General features: G+C 41.2%; 1 protein-coding gene across 3 annotated transcripts in view; it reads left to right on the plus strand.

Annotated features, from left to right (window-relative positions):
* The first annotated feature begins 918 nt into the window (after positions 1-918).
* The window catches only part of LOC123961286 (spondin-1-like), a 110,907-nt gene continuing 87,209 nt past the window's right edge, over positions 919-24,616 (plus strand). For all 3 annotated transcript variants that reach the window (XM_046036543.1, XM_046036544.1, XM_046036545.1), the window contains exons 1-3: positions 919-1,488; positions 2,796-2,902; positions 17,488-17,621. In XM_046036543.1, coding sequence (XP_045892499.1) covers positions 1,263-1,488; positions 2,796-2,902; positions 17,488-17,621 — 467 coding nt within the window. In that variant the 5' untranslated portion in view covers positions 919-1,262. The remainder of the gene's footprint in view (positions 1,489-2,795; positions 2,903-17,487; positions 17,622-24,616) is intronic.

The raw sequence follows: 24,616 nt of genomic DNA on the forward strand, positions 1-24,616 counted from the left end.
AGTGTACAAGGGATTATATAGTTACTATGGGAGATGTTATGAGGAAAGCTGATGGTGTGCTTCACATAGGCTACACCAGGTGTCCATACAAAAAAGTGTGCATTTAATCCACAAGTAATAGTAGTAGTTTTAAGGTTTATTAGAATGAAAATAATTTTTAATCAGTGTAAAGCAATTCATTTAATGATTTGAAGTCCGTTTTGCCTAATGGCAGGGGCAGGCAGCTCAGAATGTATAGGTTCTGCTCAGGTGTATTTTCCTGCATCGGATCTAGAAAGCGCATCAGTTGATTTATAGATGTTAGGTCAGAGCATTAACCTTTACTCTGGCTGACGCTGAGTCATATTAAGTGATGCTCGTTGCTCATTTGTTTATGAAACACGATAAACTCGCGTAGCCGCGCAACAGAAAATGCGTAAATACGCAAAGGATGGGAACATTTTTTTTTTTGTTTGACTGTCTTGCTCACTATTGAGTTTACGATGATCTTATCTAACTTCATGCCCTCTTTCAAGTTATTCAGAGCAGAAAATTGTCATTATTCACTTGTTCATGGAACAAGGTAATTTAACAAAACTGTGGAGTATAAAGGCGCACAAGAGATCAGGATTAATAAACACAATTCTGTTCCTTCTTCACTTTAATATAACTATGCTACTCACTTTTAGGGTCGTACTGTCCATATGTAACTGAATGACGCCTTTCAACTCCCATGCAACCTACAGTGTATATGGAATTTAAAATTTGCTTTGGTTTTTGAGCAGCAGGCAGAACATTTGTCCCAAGAAGCACCGAGGGCTGTGAGGTCCACAAACACAGACAGACAGCGTGTGTACTGTTAAGTGCGTGGAACTCTGTTTTAGAGGGAGGGCTTGCTCTTATTAAAGCACGGAGCTCCAGTTTGGACCTTCAGTCGCCTGAAGTCAAGGAGACAGCCGCGTGCACCCGCGCTCTGTAATTTGGCGCCCACCCCCTCGCTGCTTCCAGGCTCTGTATCAACAACGCACATTGACCCGGGAACAGCAGCAGCAGTTACTTTCTCCCCGAGCAGCACCGCTTCAACGTGGTGCGCCCCAGACGCGCTCTCCAGTTCAGGATGGACTCGTCTCCTTCCCTTCACCTTTACCACTGACTGTGACGCTGCTGTAGTTTTGTGGGAGTTCCCGGGGAAGGAGCCGGGACTGATCCTCTGTCTGCTGTCTCGCCTTTCTGCTCGGTTTTTAATTTAAGCTGCCACTGTATACTCATCTCCGGTTTTCGAAATGGGAATGTATTTACATGTGCTGCTTTTGCAGTACTATTTCGTCTCGAGTTTCGTGTGCAACGCCGTCGCTTTCGTGGAGGAACCCTTCGGAGTAAGGTCGGACGGGTACTGCGGTCGGATCCTCCGGGCGCAGACCCAGGGGACCCGGAAGGATGGGCACCATGAGTTCAGACTGAGAGTGGAGGGGGACCCGGAAACCTACCAGCCCGGCAGCACTTACAGAGGTAGAGTTTTTCAGAGTCCGTCTGCGCGACCAGTGCGTAAACCTGCGCCCAGTTTTACAAGTGGACTGTTTATCAAGTTGGAAAACAGGGCATGTGCACTGTGCAGTTCATAGAAATCTTTATTTCAATTTATTTGCAGATGTCTAACCACCTAACATTGTAAGTGATATCTACAGTATTTTAATATTTTACTGGAAATTGCAGCCTGGAGGACACAATTTCCAAACTAGTCAATCCACCTCCACTGGCTTCTGCAGGGAGAGTTGTGGTTTGATAAGGTTACTTAGTGTTATAATGTCTGACCTATATTCACTTCCTCTCCCCTTCAGTGCAGTGACACACACACACACACACACGCACACACACACACACGCACGCACGCACGCACGCACGCACACATATATAAACAAGCACATAGAGCCAGACACAGATCCAATTAAGTTGACCCCTACAAATTCAATCCCTATCCTACCTGGCAGATTTGGCCTCATAAAAAACAGACTCCGGCCTACTCACAGAGATTATTGGTGAGTTTAGAACTTACACACTAACATTATGCAGTTTTCATCTAAAAAACTTTTGACCTTTTTTGTTTTCAAATCCAAACTTGTTTTCATAAGAATTGAAATAAATCCAGTGATAGGATGGGGGGCTTCACAGTAGGAAGTCCTGGCATGCTGCAGTTTTGACAGAGGCTTCAAAGCCAAGGACAAAAATCAAGGGTCACCTTGTCTTAAAGTCTCCCCACTGAAATCATATTCCAGATCATGCAATTATTAGGCTGTGATGCCACATTTAGCAATCCAGGTCCAAATTCTAATCAGCGATCGGTAACCTGTGAAGGACAACACCCGGGGATGAAACAAGTTATTCCCAAATCTTTCACCACCTTTAAGTAGCAAATAAGTTCACTTATAAACCCGATAAGATTGAAAATATTGACATCTCCATTCTCAGCACCAGGAGCAAATTTTGACAGAAATGAGTTGGTATGAAAAGGCACGATTAGGGCACTAGAGTGAGCCGAACAAAATTCCACCTCCCATCTCATTATGTGGCTCCCATTCCTGACCTGTTCCCCACACCAAACTCCCTGCATGAGATTTATAGGCTTTCTTTTATTCTAGTGTGAGATGCATTCCTCTATTTACAGCCCTCACTATTCCACATCAGGCAGATGCTCACAGGAAGGCATCATCCAGTGTGACCCTGCATCATGCGATCCGACCCTGATGATGTCAATGTATGTGCCTCCTCGCTGCCTACTCTGTGGAGTAAATACAAACTCTCTCTCTCCACCTTTACAGTGATCCTCCTGGCAACCAGCCCTGCTTACTTCAGAGGTTTCACCCTCATAGCGCTGAAGGAGGGCAGAGAGGGCACCACAGACGACGACTACACTGGCCAGTTCCAGGTAAGGATGAGCAGCTGTGGAGAGGACAGGAAAAAATGCTGCATACTGAATGTGCTCTGAGCTTTCTGGGAAAGTTTGCAAAAGATTAACTCATTTGCATGCTATAATGCACATGGGAGTCGACTTAGCTGCTCCCGCTGTCTTCTCATAGGGAGGTTAAAGAAGGTGTTGCTGACAGATGCAACACAGCTCCCCTGGATGAAGCTAGAAAACTGAGCTCTCTTGTTGTGGCGGTGAAGAAAAGAGAACTGCCTCTTTGGTGCATCTCTTGTAGGGTGAGGCAGACATGGCGTCCTTCCCACTAAGTAGCAAATATTTCATCCAGCGGAAGAATGAGAGAAGGAAGGAGAGAGGCAGAGGAGGATAGAGAGGAAGAGGCATGTGAGGACAGAGAAAAAGAGATAAACAGAGAGAGTTAGAAAGAAAGCAACAGAGAGATGTGAGATGTTTGGTTCGGTAGTAACGCAGCTCCCACTGAGCAGCCGAGAGCTCCTGAGGAGAGAGCCAGACTTCCTCAATTACCTCCCGCTCAGTGTAAACAGGAACACACATCTGTAGCTGTGTTTCCACATACTGATCCTAACCAGACAACTACCAAACAGAGCAGGAGGCTGCTTTCATGTAGCCAACGCTTTCAAGAGAGGGCTGAGAAGATTTCCACCAGTTAGAAACAAATAATCACATTTTGTAGAAATGCTGCTTCCCCGACATGCAGACACAACAACAGTGAGCGTAAGATGTTTACCAAAATCTTTATCTTAAGCTGTGATCTTCCTTTTTATCACGTTGGCAACATCAGATCTTGTCGGCACTTCTGAGCTTCAGTTAAACAGTTTCCATTGAAGATGGAGTGAAAGAAATTACAGTGATCAGTTCCTGGTGGATGTGGATTACAGTACTAACCACAATTTTGTTCAGACGTTTTGTGTGGTTTTAAAGGGAAAGTAAGTGTTTGTAATCCAAAACGCTTTCTGTTAAATTCAGTGAATAATTCCCCACAGTTTGCCAGCTCTCTGTTTTGTGGGTGCTCTGACAAAAAAAAAATCCTACACAGGTTTTCCTACACAGCCCTGGGTCTGTAAATGGAACACAAAGAAAGTGGTGCGGACCTTCCCCACAAATTGTTCCAGCCAATCAGCAACAGTTAGTGCTCATGCAGGATGGGGGCAGTGGTAGAGAGAGTTATACACCGGCACATCCAAAAATACTGGACTCCAGGCACTGTGAGGAAGGAGAGATGGCCGAGAAACAGCCAAAGAGGAAAAGAGTATCAACAGAGAAGAAAGCTATATATTCAATGCTGGAGAAACCTCAGAGATTCGAAATTTGCGGGGACAGAGCTTCTGAGGGAGTGCTATAGGGAAGGGTGTCTTTGTTAGGTAGTTGAGTTCAAATATCAACAATCCTTCTGCAGAATTACTTACTCTCCCTTTAATGTAGGATCTAATTTGGAAGTAGACATTCATTAAAGGCACCCTGTGGAGCTCTTGACCACTAGTAAAACTATGGAGCAGATTTTTCACGAGTGGGTCCCTATTTTGCTTTGTATTGTGCAAACATATGGACAATGTGATACACATTCCTGCTGCCAGTTTCAAGCTTCTCCACTGATCAGCAGCTGGCAGCGGAGTGCAAAGGAATGTAGCTACATGCCAACAATCAGAATCAGAAATACTTTATTGATCCCCGAGGGGAAATTCTTGTGTCACAGTTGCACACATTGCACATCAGGGCATAAAGGAATAAAAATAATAATAGAAGTTGGTAAGTAAACAAATATTTAAATATAAAACATACAAATAAAATTATAAAGAAAGAAATATAAAGTAGTATATGTACAATTATTAACAGAATTTTGATGAACAGTAGTAGTGAATAAATAGAAGCAGAATTACAGCAAAGTATATTGCACATTGAATATTAAAACAGAGAATATTGCACAGAATGTAGAAAGTATCCCACTACAAGGTCAAGTTTAATAACTAACTAAGGCTCTGTGTGTCAGACACTTTAAGGGAGGAGTTAAAGAGTTTGATGGCCAGAGGCAGGAATGACTTCCTGTGGCGCTCTGTGTTGCATTTTGGGAGGATGAGTCTTGCACTGAAAGTGCTCCTGTGTTTGAGCAACATGTCATGGAGTGGGTGCGAGACATTGTCCAAGATGACCTGTAGCTTGGACAGCATCCTCCTCTCACAGTGTCAAAGTGTCATCGCTAGTTTTCAACTGATGCTGTTGTTTAAATAGCAAATGTGCTCATCTGTGCGCCCATGGGAGTGTTGGTCTTAAAATGAGGTGTGGTCAGGCAAATTGTTGGCGCATTGCTATCTTGAGGCGCCAATAACCCCCCCCAGAAAAACAGGTCTCAAGTCAATGGCGCAGCATTTGACTGTTTTTTGTTATTATAGGGGCGCGTTATTCCAATAAGAAGATTCTCTTAAAAGAGATGCTGTGCGCATTTACGCACGAGGCACAGCAACGTAACTTACGCCGACAGGATCAGTCAGGATGTAATGTTAATTCATGTTCCGTGTTCTTCTACACATCCAAAAGCTCTCACACACAGTCCAGGTTCATACAGTGAAACTGTTTAGAGTAAAGCAGCCGTACTCCTGATGAATCATGAGCTCCATCAAGGCGTCTAAATTATTTCAGAAGCTAAAGGTTGGATTCTATTTCCTCTGGAGAGTTTCCGTGTTTTGCTGCTAAAATGCCCCACAATATTTGCTGTGACTTAACTCTGCACATAGGAACATTTAAAATGACTGACAGAAGCCTCTATAATCATGAAAATAAACAATTAAAGAAAACAGCAAGAAATAACAAAATAAAGAATCTACTGGAAGAGAGAGAGATGTGACCCAAGACAGGTTCATCATAGTTAATAATGATGCAGCGCAATGAGGATCCAGACGTTTCATAGAGGAGACAACGTCTGTCTGTCTCTGTTAACAGACTCCAGTCTGCTGTGTTGTTCAGACACTTCACTGATAAACCACAGAGCTGCAGAGTAGCATTAGGCTTCATGATCAGAGACAGTTTTTATATCACGTCCACACTTCTGTCAACCCCCCCACCCCCTCCCCCTCTGCTGTGAGTCTGCAATTCAATCAGTCAATTGATGGATTTAATAGCAATGCGCCAAGGTACAAGCACCCCTGGCTTTCAAAGGGAATCGAAGATGACACTCTGATTGGAGTATTGCATGTTACGCCCAAAACACACCCGTGACTAATACACAGACTAGGTACAACCCTTTTGAACCATGTGCCCGGGGCACTGACCATTTTCTCTGCCGCAAACGCAACTGCGTCTCAGAGTTCACGCCATGTGCATAGATTGTTAAAATAGAGCCCTTAGTCTAAAGATGAAAAGTCAGAGGACCGAAGTCATGAGGATTCATCCTCTGATGACCACGATTGTCTGCACAAAATGTTATAGCAGTAGATCCTGTAGTTGTTGAGATATTTGTGAAGTGGTGGACTGACTGACCAACTGACTGACAGACAGATATTGCCATCCCTACCAATAAACAGCCAAAATCAGCTTTGGTTGAATCAACACCTCTCTAAAACAGTTTCAACAAAAACAATACTATAACCTTCATTGGGAAGGATTTATTAGTCAGTTTTAATTGCAACGCATTGAATGAATCCAGAAAGATGTTTTCGGTTCGACTGTTAGTCAGACAGATTTTATTAGCAAATTGGCCCAAATGATTAGTGTAATTACTTCATTGCAAACATTGGGCAATTTTGAACACTTGTTGAACAACTAGTGAAATGCAAATCCAAATGCAATTACAGTTTACCAGTTTATTAAAAAAAGTGCTTTTGAGATTATTCATACACTGTCCATCCTTCAGTCTCTAAGCAGCTATCAGAAGGTATGGCAATGTCTACTGATGTCTCACTGAACCAGAAGTTCACCTTCCTTTTCTCTACAGTCTCAGCAGGCAGTTTGTTTTCTGACATTTAAACTGTATGTCTTTCTGAGAGTGAGTGGACACGTTTGTGTTTGTTTAATTTGTTTATTCATCCTCTAACTGTGCTCCTCTTGCCAGAGTATTTTTGCCGTGGTTCAACCCTCAGCATCTTGCCGCAGCATTCAGTCTCTAACTGCTAAATTCTAATGAAAATCCATTGTCAGTTTACTGACTGCTTTACAAATGACAAAACAAATAACAGCCACAGGATACAGAATAAAAAATTGGGCATCAATTTAAAAAAAATGGCACAGGAGAAAAAAACAACAACAACTGAAACTAATTGTGTACTGGTCTGCAAAATTATGTTCTGAAGTTTTAAAAGTTGAGAGTGATTTTGTGCGAGATAAAGTTGAGGAATCTTGACAGATGATGTTTTTACTGGGAGTTTGTTGCAAACCTTTTCTTTGGATTGTAATAGCAATGTGTGATCCTTCCTGAGGATAAATCCATTCTCACAAACCAGCTTGTTGTATGAAAACAAAGATAACAGAGTAACTGTGTGGGTTTCTAGCTCACTGTAGGACCTCGGTCTTGTCTAAATTGAAATTTGAGACATCCGCTCTGGGCAGTCACACAGCGCGGCTAATTTGCTTGGATCAGTTCGGTTTAAACAGTTCAAACTCAAACATCTCAGCTCACTCTGCTCTATTTGATTTCTGCTCCCTGCACAATAAATACCTCACAGTCTCAACCTCAGAGTCCCAACAGAGAGGCTGAGACCAGGGAGTAGGCAGTGGGCAGAAACTGGAACAGTGTGGACTGAGCTTGAACAAAATTAAAGTTGACAATCTGGCTTTGGGATCTGTTTACATATTGGCAAATCCATCAGACATCTTTTGTCTATAACTGACAGTTGTAATAGAGACTCTTATCCACATGTGGGAAATGATTAAGGCCTCTAGAGATAAGACGCTGCCAAAACACTGTGAAGTGTTAAAAGAATAAATTTGGTTCTGAAAAGTTCTGAGAACTTGACTGTATGAAACAAGATGTGTCCCGCACGATGCTACATTAGAAGGACAATACATTATCAATGCAAACTTTTCTTTGGATTGTACCAGCAATTAGTTTCAGAGTGATTTAATTTATTAAATATGCCGTCCTCTGTCTCCCAGTTATATTAGCGGGTCGATAAGAGAAGATGAAGCATGACAGCGAGTCGGGCTTTTTATCTAAATGACCTCAATCTATCAAACTCAGCTCCTCTTTATCAGAGAGGTTTACATAATAATTCTTTTGTAAAATGAAGTTCAAACAACAATTTATATTCCTGACAGTTTATTTTCCACAAGTTAATTATGCGGCTAGTTTTGTCACGATTGTTTTTGTGCAGTGGAAGAGGAGCCAAGTGAACGCAGTTGTGGGTCCCCGCACGGCTGTTCTCTCTCCTCGCTCTCTGGTACCGGGTTGTTTCTGGCAGCTGTCCTGGAATGTGCCCGCCTGCTGTTTTGCTAAAACACCACAACTGACAGTCGCTGCTCATTGTTTTTTCCTTAAGCAATAATCTGCTCTTTGTTCCCGATACTGCCATTAAACGACTTGTGTCTTAATGTGTCAGACCTCAGAGAGTATTTTAGTGTTGTTAGTGTGCATCTGTGTGTGTGTGTGTGTGTGTGTGTGTGTGTGTGTGTCACTCAGTATTCCACTGAGTCTGCAGTCATTGTCTGCTTGGAAATGTGTGTCTTTGTGCTTATATATGCACCGAACGGGCATGTGGGTATACGTGTGGGTCTGCATGTGTGTTTTTCCCAGCCCGCCTTGCGTTAGTGTGGGACGTGGGTCATATTTATCTAGGCCAGCAACGTGTTATTGCTCAGGGAAACAAACGGAGCTTGTTTGGATAAGGCAAGAGATGAGCAGACATGAGATATTATCTCCTTTTTTTTCCTGCACAGATTATCTAGGGTTCTGAGTTTAGCTGGGGATAAACAAACCCAATCAGTTTAAAGTGCCACAGCTAAGGCATAGGTTTCAGTTTGGCAATTACATAAGCCAAGTGGAGCTTAGGGGGCTTTAAAGAAAAGGATGTGTAAGATATGTGTGTAGAGCTGATGGTGACCTGATATGTGGCACAATCACACTCAAATGTGATCCTAAAGTAATTAATGCCTCTCCAACTACCCAAAGATAGATACATGCTGGAGCCCAAGTCTAACACTCCCTGTTTTTCAGATTAACAGAAGATGATTTGCACATCTTTATTTAATTTGCTTGACAAGCTGGTTGGTTCAGATGCTTGAGATTTGCATAAATAATGCTTTACTCTGCACTGATTGTGGCTTATTAAATACATAATGGATCAAGACTATGAGTGTGAGGCCACTGCTTGCACTTCCACTTGCACTACATGATTCGCTAGGGATTTGGTTGTGGCTCTTCAAGTGGTGGAGGAAACGAGTTTGCACAAGGAGGTGACAAATCATTTTGAGCTTGTGAATTGATGTAAGAAATGCAACCATGATGGAATCTACATTTGCCGTAGCAGGTTTTCTCTGCAGCAAACAGTGTTTTTTTGTTTTAATTTAACATGAGCAGTGATGATGCCACTATCACTGACTGAACGTCAGGCAGAAAACAGTTCATGCTAGCCCAATACATCCCACCACCTCCATGTATTCATCTCAAATAACAAGTAGAAGTCCTCCCTGGCTTCCAACACAAACATTCAGAACACAACAGAGCCAGAGATGCCACTACTAGCAGTTGGACCCTGGGCCTTGCTAGTGGGCACAAGTATCACCTCCATGCCAGTTATACCTGTTCATGAACAGTGACAGCCACCACTACTGAACAGACAAAAACACAAGTACCATCTGCAGAAAACCTCACAGAGAAAGATGTCTCAGTACTGCAACCACTAGGTTTTTACTTATATTCTAAATTGTATGGGTTTTTTTCTCTTTAATTTTCTATGAACTGTAGGTCATGTCACTGCTAACCCCACTTTTGGCCAAATAAATGCTTAATTAAACTTTGTGAAAGCATAGTATGCTCCACTAGAACAATAGGTCAAGCTAAATGACTTGAAAAAGGAAACTTATTACCACTGTCTGGTGTCATAGAAAATGTAACTGCTTAGTTTTTATTGTTTGGAAGCCAAAAGCAATTGAGGATGACTGCTGCAGTCTCAGGAGCGGTGTGACTCAGCCTTGGTCTGAGCAGGAGCCTGTCTGGTTTATTCATGCTGTTTTTCATTGACAATAGCCTAAACAAACTGAGTGGGTTAGGCTGGAAACAGACATGTCTACCCTATTCATATGCACACGGACACGCACACACTCATGCATGGTGGCTGTCTTTACTTGTTCAGAATAATAATGGCCCCACACTTTGGTTAAGGTCTTAGTGCGTTTCCCGTACAACCACGGAAGGTAGCATTGAACTATCTTGGTACGATGGATCGTTAAACTAACAAACATCTGAACAGTCATACCTTGTTGATACCACCGTGGTTTGACCTAACTTAGTTTAAACCAACATAGTTCGAACTAACATGTTTCCAGGTGTGTTCGTCTGACTTTCACAACACGAAACTCACAAAAGGTTGTCATATTCTGCCTAAATATGTCAGTTGTGATCGATATTAAGTAACATTATTATGCTAACTTATTATTTAGGCTATTCATATCATAGCTGTACTGGCAATAAAAAGAAAATCAACAATAGTATAATGAAATCAACAATATAAAGCATTTTAATTAGCCTACATATAACTTAGAAGAAAAAATTAAGAACTATTAGCGATTAGGGCTGCAGCCAACGATGATTTTAGTATTCGAAGCTTCTATAGATTATATCAACGATTCATCGATGTGTCATTTAAGAAGTAGGCTACATTTGCTTGGCGGCGGTGGCGGCGTCACACTATGTGACTGATCGGTGACAGGTACACACACACACTACAGGAGCTGACAACAGCTATGGCACCCGATGCTGGTTTCCAAACCACTTTTATCAAGAAAACAGCGATCCTGCACACGAAACAGCTGTTGTTTGTTATTATAAAGACGCCAATTATAAAGACAAAGAATATGGTTGAAAGGATGAATTAGTATATATACTTTGGACACTTTCTTTTTTTGTCCCTAGCTGGTTTCTCTCTCTTCCCCCACTTTGCAAACAGCTCCATCATAATCACGTCGTGTTCACAGCTAAACGCGATGTGCGACAGTAATAAATTACCCTGCGAAACACTGTGCTTTAAAGTTACATGGATTAAACGACGCATCGATGCAAAGAATTTGTGTTGAAGCATTTTATGAATCGATTCAATCGATTAACTCGTTTCAGCCCTATTAGCGATTACAAGACATTTAGTAAAATAGGTTTAATCTGAAAGTATCTTTGTGTCAACACTTTAACACTATTATGAATCCCTTGGATGCAAATGATATTAAGGTCTTGAAAATAGCTCAGTGTGATAAGTGGCTGAGCTTGTTGTGTGTGTCTCTATTGAGACAGACATGGTTTTGACTCCCGTGAGTTCTCCATTTATCTTTGCTATAATGGCAACGAAAACGCTCAGGGATTTATTCATAACAGTACTTTCATGGATTGTATGCTGTCCCTTTTTATGTTTATGTTTGTAATGAAGACTAGAGAACACCCATCTTCCTCAGAGGCCTGGAAATGTATACATGAAGGTAATATTAAAAGTCTTTACATTCTCCTTTTGGCCTTAAACCTGTGTACTGGGTGACTAAAATTAAATTAGTTATTGTGAACAGATGGGTAATCTGTGAGAAAAACATCTGTTCGTAGATGGTCTATAGATAGGCTACTTAGTACTGAAATAAAGCAACCCTACCCATGACCAGACAAATACATTTAAAAGTACTTTTACAACTACATTTAAAAATATCTTCAACTTAAATATGTTTGTACAGCAGGATTATTTAACATTCCCTGCTTAAAATACATTACATCCACCTCCTATCACTGCATTATCTGCTATGTTAACGACAGTTTGTGCGAACGTTCGTCAGAACTATGGTTTTGGGGAACACCTGCGTCACTTAACGATGGTTCATACCATGTAAGTTACCAACTTAGTTACCTTAGTTTGAACTAGGGTTTTGGGAAACAATGCTAGTTTTCATCGATTCAGATTGTGTAGTTATGTGCAGACAGCAATAGTAAATTATTAAATATATTTCAATGCCACAAAGTCAGTAAACACTGTATGTTTACTGGATTATTAAGGTTCAGAATCATGTCAGGCCAAAACAGACAGGTCCAAAGCTCAATGTGTTTTTAAATGGCTAGCCCTTATCATAGAACGTCGTTCACGTCACCACATTTCTTTTGTATATCTCTGTGTCATTTAGTCTCTTCCCTGAGCATGCACTTTAGTCAAGGTGACAGTCTTGTCTATTGTTGTCAGAGCTTTTCACACCAAACTCCGATAACGTCAGAGCAAGAAAAACAGAGACGAGCAAAGGACAAGGCACTTAAAGAAGGGCAGGAAAGAAATCATTCGAGCTTTTTTTTACAAGTAGAAGACAGTCCATTAACGTGTCTAGTCTCCATGAACACAAACAAGACACAAACACGTGGTGGTTGACGGCTATAGAACAACAACACATAAAAACTTCAATAATTATAGCACTCAAATCTTTATATAACTGTAAAAAAAGGTGGTTTAAAAATCGCTTTGGGGCCATTTTTATATTAAACGGACCCAATGAACAACACACTCCCTCTTCTCCAATGTTGTTTTGTGTAATTGAACGCCAAAAGCCACAGAATTGGCTCTATTTGCCAGGAAATAAACCTGCACATGCACAGAGTAGCTGTTGGGATGTGGGACACTGCTGCCTTGGTTGGGTGGCTCAGACACAAAATGTAATATGATGCAATATTTGTGATAGCCCCAAGATCTCAGCGGTATTCTGCAGTAATAGTACGGCTTTGATTGATGGAAAGCTCAGGGCAAAATGTCGGTGCCTTCGAGGTCTTCATCGAGCAAGAGAAATTTGTTACTTTCTGAAGCTCATCTTTAAGTGTTGATGTGACATTTCAATCTATCTGTCTGTCTGCCTGGGTTTTTCCTCTGAAAAGTTTCATCTCCGCACTCAGGTCCCAAAGGTTTTAACTGTATTCACTCCTTTGCATTTAATTACAAACCCGCAATGTGTGTGCACACCGACCAACAAACACACACACTAATATCACTCATTGTCAGTTTTCTCCACGGATCCTGGTCTGTTCAAGCTTTGGTTTGCGTTGTCTGTCTCCCGCTCTCTGTCTCTTTGTGTGCGGGATGATGTGTGGGTGCGCGTGCGTGTGTGTGTGTGTGTGTGTGTGTTTGTGTCTGTTTGAACAGGGCTTTGCGTTTGCTTGTGCAGGCACTCTGAAGCATCTGTGTTTACCGTCTCGACAGAGAGCGAGAGACTGAGAGAGAGAGATTGAGATAGACAAACTGTGGACACACACAGGCATGCCAGCCTCTGCGGTGAAAACAAACGTTCCTTTGCCAGTCTTCCCACACTCCCTCTCTCCCTCTCTTTGTCTGTCTCTCTTTCTGCCTGTTCTTCCATCTCTTACACATTCTCTGTGTGGACCATATGGCTTGAAACTTTAATGGGCCTGCCATGTTTCTAGTGTCTTTGTTTAAATAAAAGTCATCATAGCAATACGACTAGTGTGCATATATTAGAGTCACCCCAAAACGGATAACCTTGGATCCAACTTAACAAAATCAAAAACGGACTGGCAATCAATTTTGACTTTAACACCAAGTCCTGACTTCCTGACTGATCTCCCTATGAGCCCAAAATGGAGTCTTTTGGGACCAGCAGCTTACACAGACGGACACAAGACAGAGCAGGCAAAGATGCTGCTCTCATACAAAAGGATTTTTGAAAAGATATTGTATTTGAATGGGGGGAAAAGACTTGTAAAGTTTAGAGACTTAGTACTTATGTGCCTTTCTGTGGGACTCAACCAGGGCAGGAATTTCATGAGGACCATGAAGGCCATGGCCCACACCCGGTTGCATTGGGCTGCTTGAGCAGCCTAAACAAGAGTGAAAGAGATGCGTCGGCTCACTTTGATTATGTACCAGCCAACATCCTCCTCCTCAAGATCCTCAATACCACTTCAACTGTTAGTCAAGGTTTTGCAGCTGAAGTGGTAAAAGGCAGCGACAATGAGAAGATAAGCAAGGTTTGGTTTTGGCTGGCTGGCTATTAAGCACCGTGTTGATCTATTTGATAAAGTCGATGCATTCGTCAATGTCAAGCGAGAGATAGGGTATGTGATTATGGACCTGTGTGTACCTGATATAAAAACAACTTTACTTCATTATGAAGCCTAATGTTACTCCACAGTTCTGTGTTTTATTAGTGAATTGTGTGAACCACTCTGCAGACTGGAGTCTGTTACCAGTGACAGACAGACAGATATGCTCGTCTCCTCTATGAAATGTCTGTATCTTCACTGCGCTGCGTCATTATAAACTATGATGAACTGGTTGTGTCACATCTCTCTCTCGTCCAGACGCTGTCCCTCCCTCTTCATCTCCTGCAAGGTTCTCAAATTGTTGTTAATTGTTCTTGACAACTATTATATATCATTATTATATAAATAAATGAAATAAAAATATAATCATCCTTAACCCTTAAAATAAATGTACAATTTCTGTGGACTTTGTTGGCATTGCTGCCATGGCATTTGGCCGCTGTGCCCTCAAAAACCTGACAACACCAACACATGTCTGTCTTGACTTGGCATTGACTCTTTTAACTTGGAATATTACTCGGGACTGGTCTGTCCTGACTCTGGTCTTGATTTAGGACTTGAGTGTCTTATTGTTTTTTATTAAACAGACAGCAGTGCGGTCCAGTTGAGAAATACAGTCTGAGAGGACACAATGACAGTCCTATTCATACACTCTGTCGCTGTTATGCTATTGCTCTTGATGTTAGATGTGGACGTATACATCTGGGCCGACACCGTCTTCGCAGAAAATAATCTGTACTTTTCTCATGTCTAGACAGCATCTCTTTATTTGAGTATTATCCTTGTGCAGTTTCTGTTTTAATGTAACACGTTCTAGCCTTAATCTGTCTACATTCCTCTCTCTCCCAAAACTCTGTCTGTCCTCTCCTTAGGCCTACGTCTTCCTTTTTCTTTATGTTTCTCTCTTTCCCCTGTTCATCACTTACCCTTTTTTATGTCTCTCTCCCCACTCCCCTGTCTCTGTCTCTTTTTCTGCCTTTTAGCCAGTTGTTTGTGTCTGCTTTTGACTGACAAAACTTCAGTCTTGGTGACACAAAGTAAACAAAACTGTGTACAAGGAGGCATGAGGAGGTCAATACAGGGATACACAGAAGTATGTGCTCTGTTTTCATTTCATTTTGTTCGCACTGTGCTTCATCTGTGGATGTGCGTGTGGATGTGTATTTGTGGGATAGAAAAGAAGTTTGTGAAAGAAAGTCAATGAATAAGAAAGAAAGAAAAAAACATAGATAGATAGAAAGAAAGAGCTGTCTGAGACTTTTGTCTCCCTCTTAATGTCCTATCAGGACTTTGGGAGCGGGTGTTAGTTCACTGTTATTGTTGAGCCGAGGTAGCTGTGGAAAACTAGCTACAAGGTCATAGGCCTTGTGTGTGTGCATGTGTCTGTCTACGCATGTGTGTTTAGTCTTCAGATTGTCTGACAAGGTCCAAGTGCCGAAGGGACAGGGCTGAACATGTTCTGAATACAGGACTGTTATTTTCCAAAGCCCCTCCAAGGTGTCACTTCTGTGATTCCATGAAGAAAAAGGATTAATTGTTAACATCATTAAAGCCAAATCAGAGATTGGTCATATTACTGCTACTGGCAATTTCAAGTATACTCATCACTTTAATATTGGCATATGAGTTTATTTAATGACTGACTCCCCAAACATATTAAAAGTGAACATGCACAGTTCTCTCCAGCTCCCACCATAGCTCAATACATAAAACATTTTTCTTCTCTTGCTCTCTGATCACTAGTCAGGATCAGAGACTACTCACTCCGTGCACCCACGACTATTTATGATGAAGCAAAGTGCATAAGTTCTTCTCTGATGAAAATCTTAAAACTTAGCCCATGCTAATGTTGCTTTGTAATTGAACAAACACGGGAAAACCACAAACAAAAAAAAACAGCAGTTAGCAGTTTTACTTGTACTGACTTCAAAAAAAGCCATGTTGCTTCTGTTATTCTATCATTTATCCAGACACCTGTTCCCTTATGGGGCCATTGATGGGAAAACCAAAAATAAGGTCTGTGGATGATGCAGTCAGCATCCACAGATCCAAAATATTTTGTATTTATTTTCATAAACCTACAGGATGTTATATGTATCAAGGTTTTTCCTGGCTCAAAATTAGGCAGAGGTGGTACCATCCTGGCGCTAGCAGCTGTGTGTGGCTGTAATGCTCATTGTAAAAACAATCAAACTGTAAGAAAGAACAACCAGTACATGTATTGGAATAATTGAAAAGTCAGGAATCACCAGTAGGATTCATCTCATTGAGACAATGGAAATCTGTACCAAATGTCACGGCAATCCATCTAATAGCTGTTGGGATATTTCAGTCTCGACCAAAGTGGTGGACTGACATTACCGTCCCTGCTAATGGTGAGGTTAAAAACATCCACTTAAGAATGAGCTGAGCCTGCCGGGATCTGTACATCACCAAACATCCAACCATAGGGATTGTGCTCTAACTTGTCAGCTTTTAATGAGCAACTATTTCTATGTCAAATTTATTTCAGAAAATGTATTTGGTGGATAGTTAATGGGATCTAGTAATATTTCTACCGTGCTTTTTCTGTTTCAAAATTACAAGCAGCACCTAGCAAGTGCTGCATTCGTCTAGAAGGTTCAAAGTTGATGTATGAGTGATAAAGAGAACTGTCAATCTGTGGTATCGGAAACAACCTCTCAAGCAAATCATAATGAGCCTTGTCAGACCACAGTAGAAGAGCATTTGTGGGCCGACAGTTCACGGCTTAGTGATCTGGATTAGGCTTGGGCAGTTTGTGTTTTTTCAGACCTTCATACCTTCCTGACCTTTCACCGGGGTATACATTATATGACGGTATTTATGTACAAAAAAAAAGAAAATAGAAGCTGAGCTGCTGGTAATAGATGTCACTGTAGCATGTATGCCATTGTCTAGCCTACAACGCTGTGTGTCTAATATGTAGTTAGCCTACTTACACACAACTTGCTGGGTTTGAATACTTAGTTCTTAAATATTCATTAATCAATGGACCGTAAACGCCCTTCTTCAACAGATTCTTGCTGGAGTACCCGATGACACTTTTGGTGGATACTGACACAACAGTGGGTTGACACACACACAGCTTCTTCTGTGTTGCTTGGCTCACCTGTATCATCAAAACAGAACTCAAAATACTTGTTCTTTTTTACTAGTCCACCATTCGCAATTGCCGTCGATTGTCCTTTTTGTGGACAGTAGTACCTTGATATCGCTCAAGTCTCATCTGGATAAACATTTTCAGGGAAAATGGACTTCAGAAAGATCATGGTTTTCTAAAGCAATGCCATTTGTTTTCAGTATGTTAACATTAAATCCTTCCTTCGTTTGTTTCTAGATCATTGATGAGGATGACACACAGTTCATGACCAACTGTGCCCCTGCAGTGACAGAGAGCACACCTCGCAGACGCACCAGGATTCAGGTCTTCTGGACGGCGCCACCTACTGGGACTGGCTGTGTTATACTAAAGTGAGTTTACTTTTTGTCAAATTTTTCTCCTACCTTTTGAATTAGATTATAATTTTGAGAGGCCTTTAATATGGTGCCATTGTTGCAAAAACTGCAATATCATCTGCATATATCCGCATATATCTGCATATCAGAAATTTAAAAATTGAGGTTACTATTGTAGTTGGTTGAGTTGGAGCTAGTTTTAACTTTATACAGTTTGATAGATCAGTCCAGTGGTTCCCAACCTAGGGGTTGGGCCCCTCCAAAGGGTCATAAGATGAATCTGAGAGGTCGTGAGATTATTAATGGGAGAGGAAAAAAAAAAAAGAAAACTCCTGATATGCAAATATCTTGTACTTGGTTACTTTTCACCACTGTTCCCACTGAACATTTAATCCATTTTGTGTTTAAAAAGTTGTAAAACAATAAGTGAAATGATCATGAGAGTGTGTTTTTCTCCAGCATTAAAAGGCTGTTCAGAAGTTGACTCTCAAGTCTCAGATGTGGAGACCTGAAAGTAGGGCAGCTGGTTTACTGCAAAAATCATAATGATTGTTTTGGTCAATATTGTGATCACGATTATTCAACATGATTTATAGTGCTGACCTGAATGTTTTGAAGCATCTACTTTTGCCTTGGTCAAAATGTCAAAATCAGTATTCCAATGCCTCTGGGTTTTTATAGCCCATGAAATAAGAAATAGAAATTATTATTATAACATTATTAACATTAAACTGCATCTTAGAGCACAAGAGGACCACAGCAACTCAGTGTTTCCCATAGGTTGATAGGCGGATTGGCCACAGGGGGCTTAGCACACATACGGAGTGGAGTAGAGGAGAGAATCAAAATCAGAATTAGCTTTATTTGCCAGGTATGTGAACACATAAAAGGAATTTGACTCAGGATTGTACATCACGATATGCTTACTCATACAATAATACAATAACACAATAATAAAATCAAACACAGGCTACAGTATAGAGAACACAAATATACACACTATAAACAAAAACAATATAGATTGACAAATGGTGCAGTGAGCAGAGTGCAAAGGATGCCGGAGTAAATTAATATTATCATTATTATTATTATTATTGCTATGTACATGTCGGAGGTGGATGTGATATACAGGTACACATACACATACATGCATACATGTACACAGTTTGGTATACAGTATATACAATATGAAAATATAACAATATGAACAGTATGGACAGCTCTGAAATGGAGAATGATGAATAATAACAATTAGTGGTAACCAGTAAACAGGGGGCTTATTAGAGGCAGAGTTACTGGGTTATTGCACAGGAATTGTTCCTGACACTGTGAGTCAGCTGTTCATCAGAGTGATGGCTTGTGGGAAGAAACCGTTCCTGAGTCTGTTGGTTTTGGCGTACAGTGCTCTGTAGCGCCTACCAGAGCTGGAACAGGTTGTGTCCGGGGTGAGATGGATCTGCAGTGATTTTTTCATGCCGTTTCCTGACTCTGGAAATGTAAAAGTCCTGAATGGAGGGCAGGTTGGCACCGATGATCTTTTCTGCAGTCCTGACAGTCCATTGTAGTCTGTCCCAGCTGCTCCTAAGGCAGGTTGAGCTTCCTGAGCTGGCGCAGGAAGTACTTCCTCTGCTGGGCCTTCTTGATGATGGTGTCCGTGTTGGGCTCCCACTTCAGGTCTTGGGATATGGTGGAACCCAGAAACCTGAAGGATTCCACAGCAGACACAGGGCCATTGAGTATGGTGATGGGGGGCAGAGTGGGGGGGCTCCTTCTGAAGTCCACAATCATCTCCACAGTTTTGAGCGTGTTAAGCTCCAGGTTGTTCTGACCGCACCAGAGAGCCAGCTGATCAACCTCCCGTCTGTAGGCCGACTCATCACCGTCCCAGATGAGGCAGATGACCGCTGTGTCGTCAGCAGACTTCAGATGGATGGGTCTCCTGAGGTGCAGTTGTTGGTGTAGAGGGAGAAGAGCAGTGGGGAGCCAGTGCTAATAGTCCGGGTGCTGGATGTGATGTTCCCCAGTCTCACCTGCTGACTCCTGTCAGTCAGGAAGTCTGTGATCCACTGACAGGTGGAGGCTGGCACAGTGAGGTGGGTGAGTTGGTGCTGAGGATGTCCGGGATGATGGTGTTGAACGCCGTCCACGAACAGGATCCTTGCAAATGTCAGTCTCAAGCTGACTGCATCATCCACAGACCTTTTAGCCTTGTAGGTAAACTGCAGGGGGTCCAGCAAGGGGCCTGTAATGTCCTTCAGGTGGGCCAACACCAGTCTTTCAAAGGACTTCATGACTGCAGATGTCAGGGTGACAGGTCTGTAGTCATTTAGTTCAGAGATGGAGGGTTTCGAAACGGGATGATTATGGAGCATTTGAAGCAGGAGTCGAACTTCACAGCTCCAGTGATCTGTTGAACATCCGTGTGTAGATGGAGGCCAGCTGGTCTGCACAGATTTCAGACTTTTAGAGACAGGTGAAATTAACGTTAGTCAAGTTAAATGTAACTCATTACATTTTAGTGCGGACAGGCAAAAACGGAGGACTTTAAAACAGTCTGGCTTCCTGATTGGGTCTTATTAGCCATGCAAAGCAAAAGCACGATGCTACTGATAGAGTTTATGTTTTGATATTTTTATTGAAATATTTTGTACACTTATACACTTGGACTGTGCATGTTGCCGTATTTACTTTGCGATGACAGTCTGTTTCCACCGCCACAGTCACTTTGGACTCCCGTGTTACTTTCAGTAAAAGTTCCACCTCATTGTTTGTTCATGTAAAAATATCTGGTGTGGTTCATCGTCTCTATTATTACTTTCTTCTTTCGCCATATCTTCTGCAACTCTGGAGTAGACAATTTGCTTCCTGTTTACACTGGCACACGCATGCCCAATGTATGTGAACGGCCACTAGATGTGCGTTTTCTGTCGTTAGATCAATTCTGATATGCAGCTAAAACGCTGGTGTGGACAGAGATCGTTTTTGTTTTAAAACTTAAATGAAAATGCAGTAGTGTACATGTGAGTAAGTCACATGTGAGTAAGTCCCTGCTCACTGTGTCTGTGACATAAAATAAATGTGAGAAAAGGTGTGACAGTGAGACAGTGAGACAGTGAGACCGTGAGTTTACTCAAGCAGGTTTCAAGTCTCTGCAAGTTGTAGTTCATGCTGTGACAAAATTAATAGAAATCAGTAGCTGCCTAAAAGAAAGGAAATAGATCTCAAAACCATATGGTGTGCTTTAGATAATGGAGAGTACTAATGGAAAGCATTTTATTGGTAAAATTAAAAATCAGCAGTATGATCCATCAAGTTATATAATTCCACAACTGTAGGAGCACTTAATCTACAGTTTCTTTTTTTTTACTCGCACAAAGCAGAATGCATAAATCTGGACTGCTTCACTACCAATGCACATTGGTGTTGCATGTTTTTTTTGTTTTTTTTAGAGAGAGTTGTTACTGGTTATAGACAGGCAGCACCTGCCCGACCTATTTGCTGAAAAAGCAATTGCATATGGCCCTGCAAATGCTCTTTTTTTGTTAATAAAGAAAGTTGCTGGGAGACATAAAGCCAATCAGTGACTCTGACCCAGAACCCCCCCTCTCCAAATGAAAGGAAATATGTGACTACATCACCCAAAGAGAGGACAAAGAGAGGGGAGCTTGCATGTTTTCGCATTGTAACAGTTTACACACCGGAGAACTGTCACAGATGGCAGGGAGAGAGAGAGAAAGAGAGGTTGACTCTGTCGACAGGACTTAATTTTACCGGCAGCGTCATCACGAGGGTAAAATGGTCCGATCATTTAAATGCAGAAGTACCGAATTGCCTCTGACAATATTTATTGAATGAAGGCGTGTTTACTACAAATGTGTGTTTGTGTATAATGTCAGGTAGGTTTTATGCCCTTTTTTTATATATTGCAGGAATGTTCTCGCCACATTTCTTTGGTCATGTTGTCCTCATAAAACAAATAATAGTTATATGTATACTTAATCTATATAAATGGTTTTTTTCATAGCTCTCTGCTCCAGCCAAAGTAAAGACGACCCTCAAAGAAAGTCTTGCCTAGGTCCCCCTGTTGTCTAGAGCTGGGCCTGTAGGCAACGCATTAAGTGAGTTAATGCCAGGTGTTTCTCCAGAAGCCATGACACACCGTAGCTTGTGTAAAGGGACCAGCTCTACAACAAAGAGACTGATGTTGATTATTTGGGCAATTTGTGGTTTGCAATGTGTTCTTTCTAGAGTGGGGTGTGTGTGTGTGTGTGTGTGTGTGTGTGTGTGTTTGTGTGTGTGTGACCTCAGTTTTATGTGGTTGTGTGAGATGGCAGCTACAAATGGCACTCCGAGAATACTGAATACTACTGCAAACATGAATACATGAAATATGTAAAATACACTGTATCAGATCAAAGGGTTTGTATTGTTTCACCTGGGCACACATTAAATGAGCATTAACTGCTTAGTTTTGTGTCTCTTGTGTCATGCATTTTATTTTAGATATTTGAGTGTTTCCTCGCGAAACAGCATGGTGTTGTGGAACCAGTGGTGTGGTGGTAACTGAAGCAGTGTGTATAATATGAATATTAATGATTGGAAGAGCTTGATTCAGGTGTTAAAGAAGATCCTGGCCAAGAAATCAGCCAGCTAGATATATCAGCTGATATTAGCTTGTCTGCAGTATATGTCTGACAATAAGAAGTAAGGAATTACAATAGAGAAATGAAAATATATGTTTCACGTAATTTAGATTTTATTATTGCATATCACCTTTTAAAGTTGATATGGATAACATGTTAGCAAATATTTATGCATTCAGCAGACGTACAACATTACTGCAGCATTTAACTCAAAAAATATCTGGCTCTTAAGCGGTTAAATGCTCTACTAGCTTGTTGCTAACTTGCTAGCAGGGTGTCCGCGGGGTCTTAAAGTCTTAAAAGTGAATAAATCAATTTTGAGAAAATAAAGGCCATTAAAAAGTATTAAAAATTCTTAATCGCCATTTAACAAGGTATTAAATTTTGAAGATATTTTTTTCAATGTGAAAATCCTGTATGTCCAAAAGTTCGATTGCTGACAGTGTAGGTGAATGTATTTATTTAGAATAAATAGCCAAAAATACTAGACAGGCAGTGAGTAGCGACTGTGATTCCTTTCAAATTCAAATTCAAATTAGCTTTATTGGCATGAATGTGTAATAACAATATTGCCAAAGCATCATACATACTACATAAGAACAATCAACCCCATAGATTTCATTAAACAAGTAATTAAAGCGTAAAGTAATCAAAGCGTATGTGTGTTTGAGTTAAAAAAAAATTAATAAAAAATTAAAATAAAATAAATAAGTAAAACAGTAAGAGTGTGTGTGTGCGTGAGTGTGTGTTTGTGTGTGTTAAAAAAATAAAAATATATTAAAAATAAATTAAATAAATAAAGCAGTAAGCGTGTGTGTGTTAAAAAAATTTAATAAAATAAATAAAACAGTAAGCGTGTGTGTTTGTCTGTGTTAAAAAAATAAAAATATATTAAAAATAAAATAAATAAATAAAACAGTAAGCGTGTGTGTGTTAAAATAAAATATATATAAAAAATTTTAATTAAATAAATAAATAAAACGTTAAGCGTGTGTGTGTGTGTGTGTGTGTGTGTGTGTGTGTGTGTGTTAAAAAATAAAAATAGAATTTTTTTTTTAAATAAAATAAATAAATGAAACTATAAATGAAGTGTATATTAATAGACAAAAAATTAAAACAATAATTAATTGATTAAAAAATAATAATAATTTAAAAAAAACGAAATCAGTATCAAATGTAAAAACAATTACTAAAATATCAAATGATCTGTGGCGACCCTTTTCTATGGCCAGGCTGTGGTCACTCAGTCTGTATGTTGTCAACATTTTTCTTAGTTTGGGACATTTTATTGTACCAGTATTCAATATATTTTTCTTTCTGCATGCTGATAATTTGGTTTGGTCTGCTTGAGTTGGTGTTGCTGTCCTGAGACTGTTGGGAACTTGTTACTGCAGAGAGCCTCAGGACCAGCTGGCTGAGGGGACTCTTCTCTGGTTTCAGCTCCTGGTACGTTAGGGCTTTGTGATGATATGTCTGGGGGTTAACTAATTTTAAGTAATTGTAAAATTTAAGTGATCTTTTCTGTATTTTTAGTAAGAGGGGGAATTGGTCGGCACAGGTTATTTGGTGTCTTTCTCTGCACCTGCAGGATGCTCTTACAGAACTCAGTATGGAAAGATTCTATGATTGTTCCCCTTCGAGGGAACTCGAACTGCGTCGGTTACGACACTATGGGAACGCCTCTATGCGTAGCAGGTCTGAACGTGAATGAAATCACTCCAATCCTATTGGCTCCTATTGCTAGAACGGTAAGGTGTGACGGAATAACCGGAGGAGTATAAAGCACACCTGTACACACTCATCATTAGCTTAAACTATGAAGCAGGCGCTTCAGGCGGGGAGAGAGGTGCGGCGGGCCGACGCAGTGTCTCGTTCCCCTTCTCGGGGAACCAGGGTTACATACGTAACCCGAGACGTTCCCCTTCGAGGGAACTCGAACTGCGTCGGTTACGATACTATGGGAACGAGATACCCACTAAACCGTGCCGAAAACCCCGCCTGCCCCAGAGTGCAATAAAGTGGCACGACTAAGAGGAGAGCGCACGAGTGCCAGGTGCCGAAGGAAGGTCAAGACTGTAAAACCGAATGAATGTGTGCGGAGTGGCCCAGCCAGCCGCTAAACAAACATCCTGCAAAGAGGCCCCGGAAAGGAGGGCTCGAGAGGCCGCCATGCCTCTGGTAGAATGAGCCCTCACAGCCACAGGTGAAGGCAAACCGCGCACCTGATAGGCCAGGGAAATAGTCTGAACAATCCAGTTGCTAATAGTATGTTTGGATGCAGGGAGCCCAGCCCTGGGGGACCCAAAACACACTAGCAGCTGGTCAGCCTTCCTCCAACGGGAGGACCTCAGAGTGTAAACACTCAGT

Source organism: Micropterus dolomieu, linkage group LG22 (genome assembly GCF_021292245.1).
Source record: "Micropterus dolomieu isolate WLL.071019.BEF.003 ecotype Adirondacks linkage group LG22, ASM2129224v1, whole genome shotgun sequence".
Lineage (NCBI taxonomy): Eukaryota > Metazoa > Chordata > Actinopteri > Centrarchiformes > Centrarchidae > Micropterus > Micropterus dolomieu.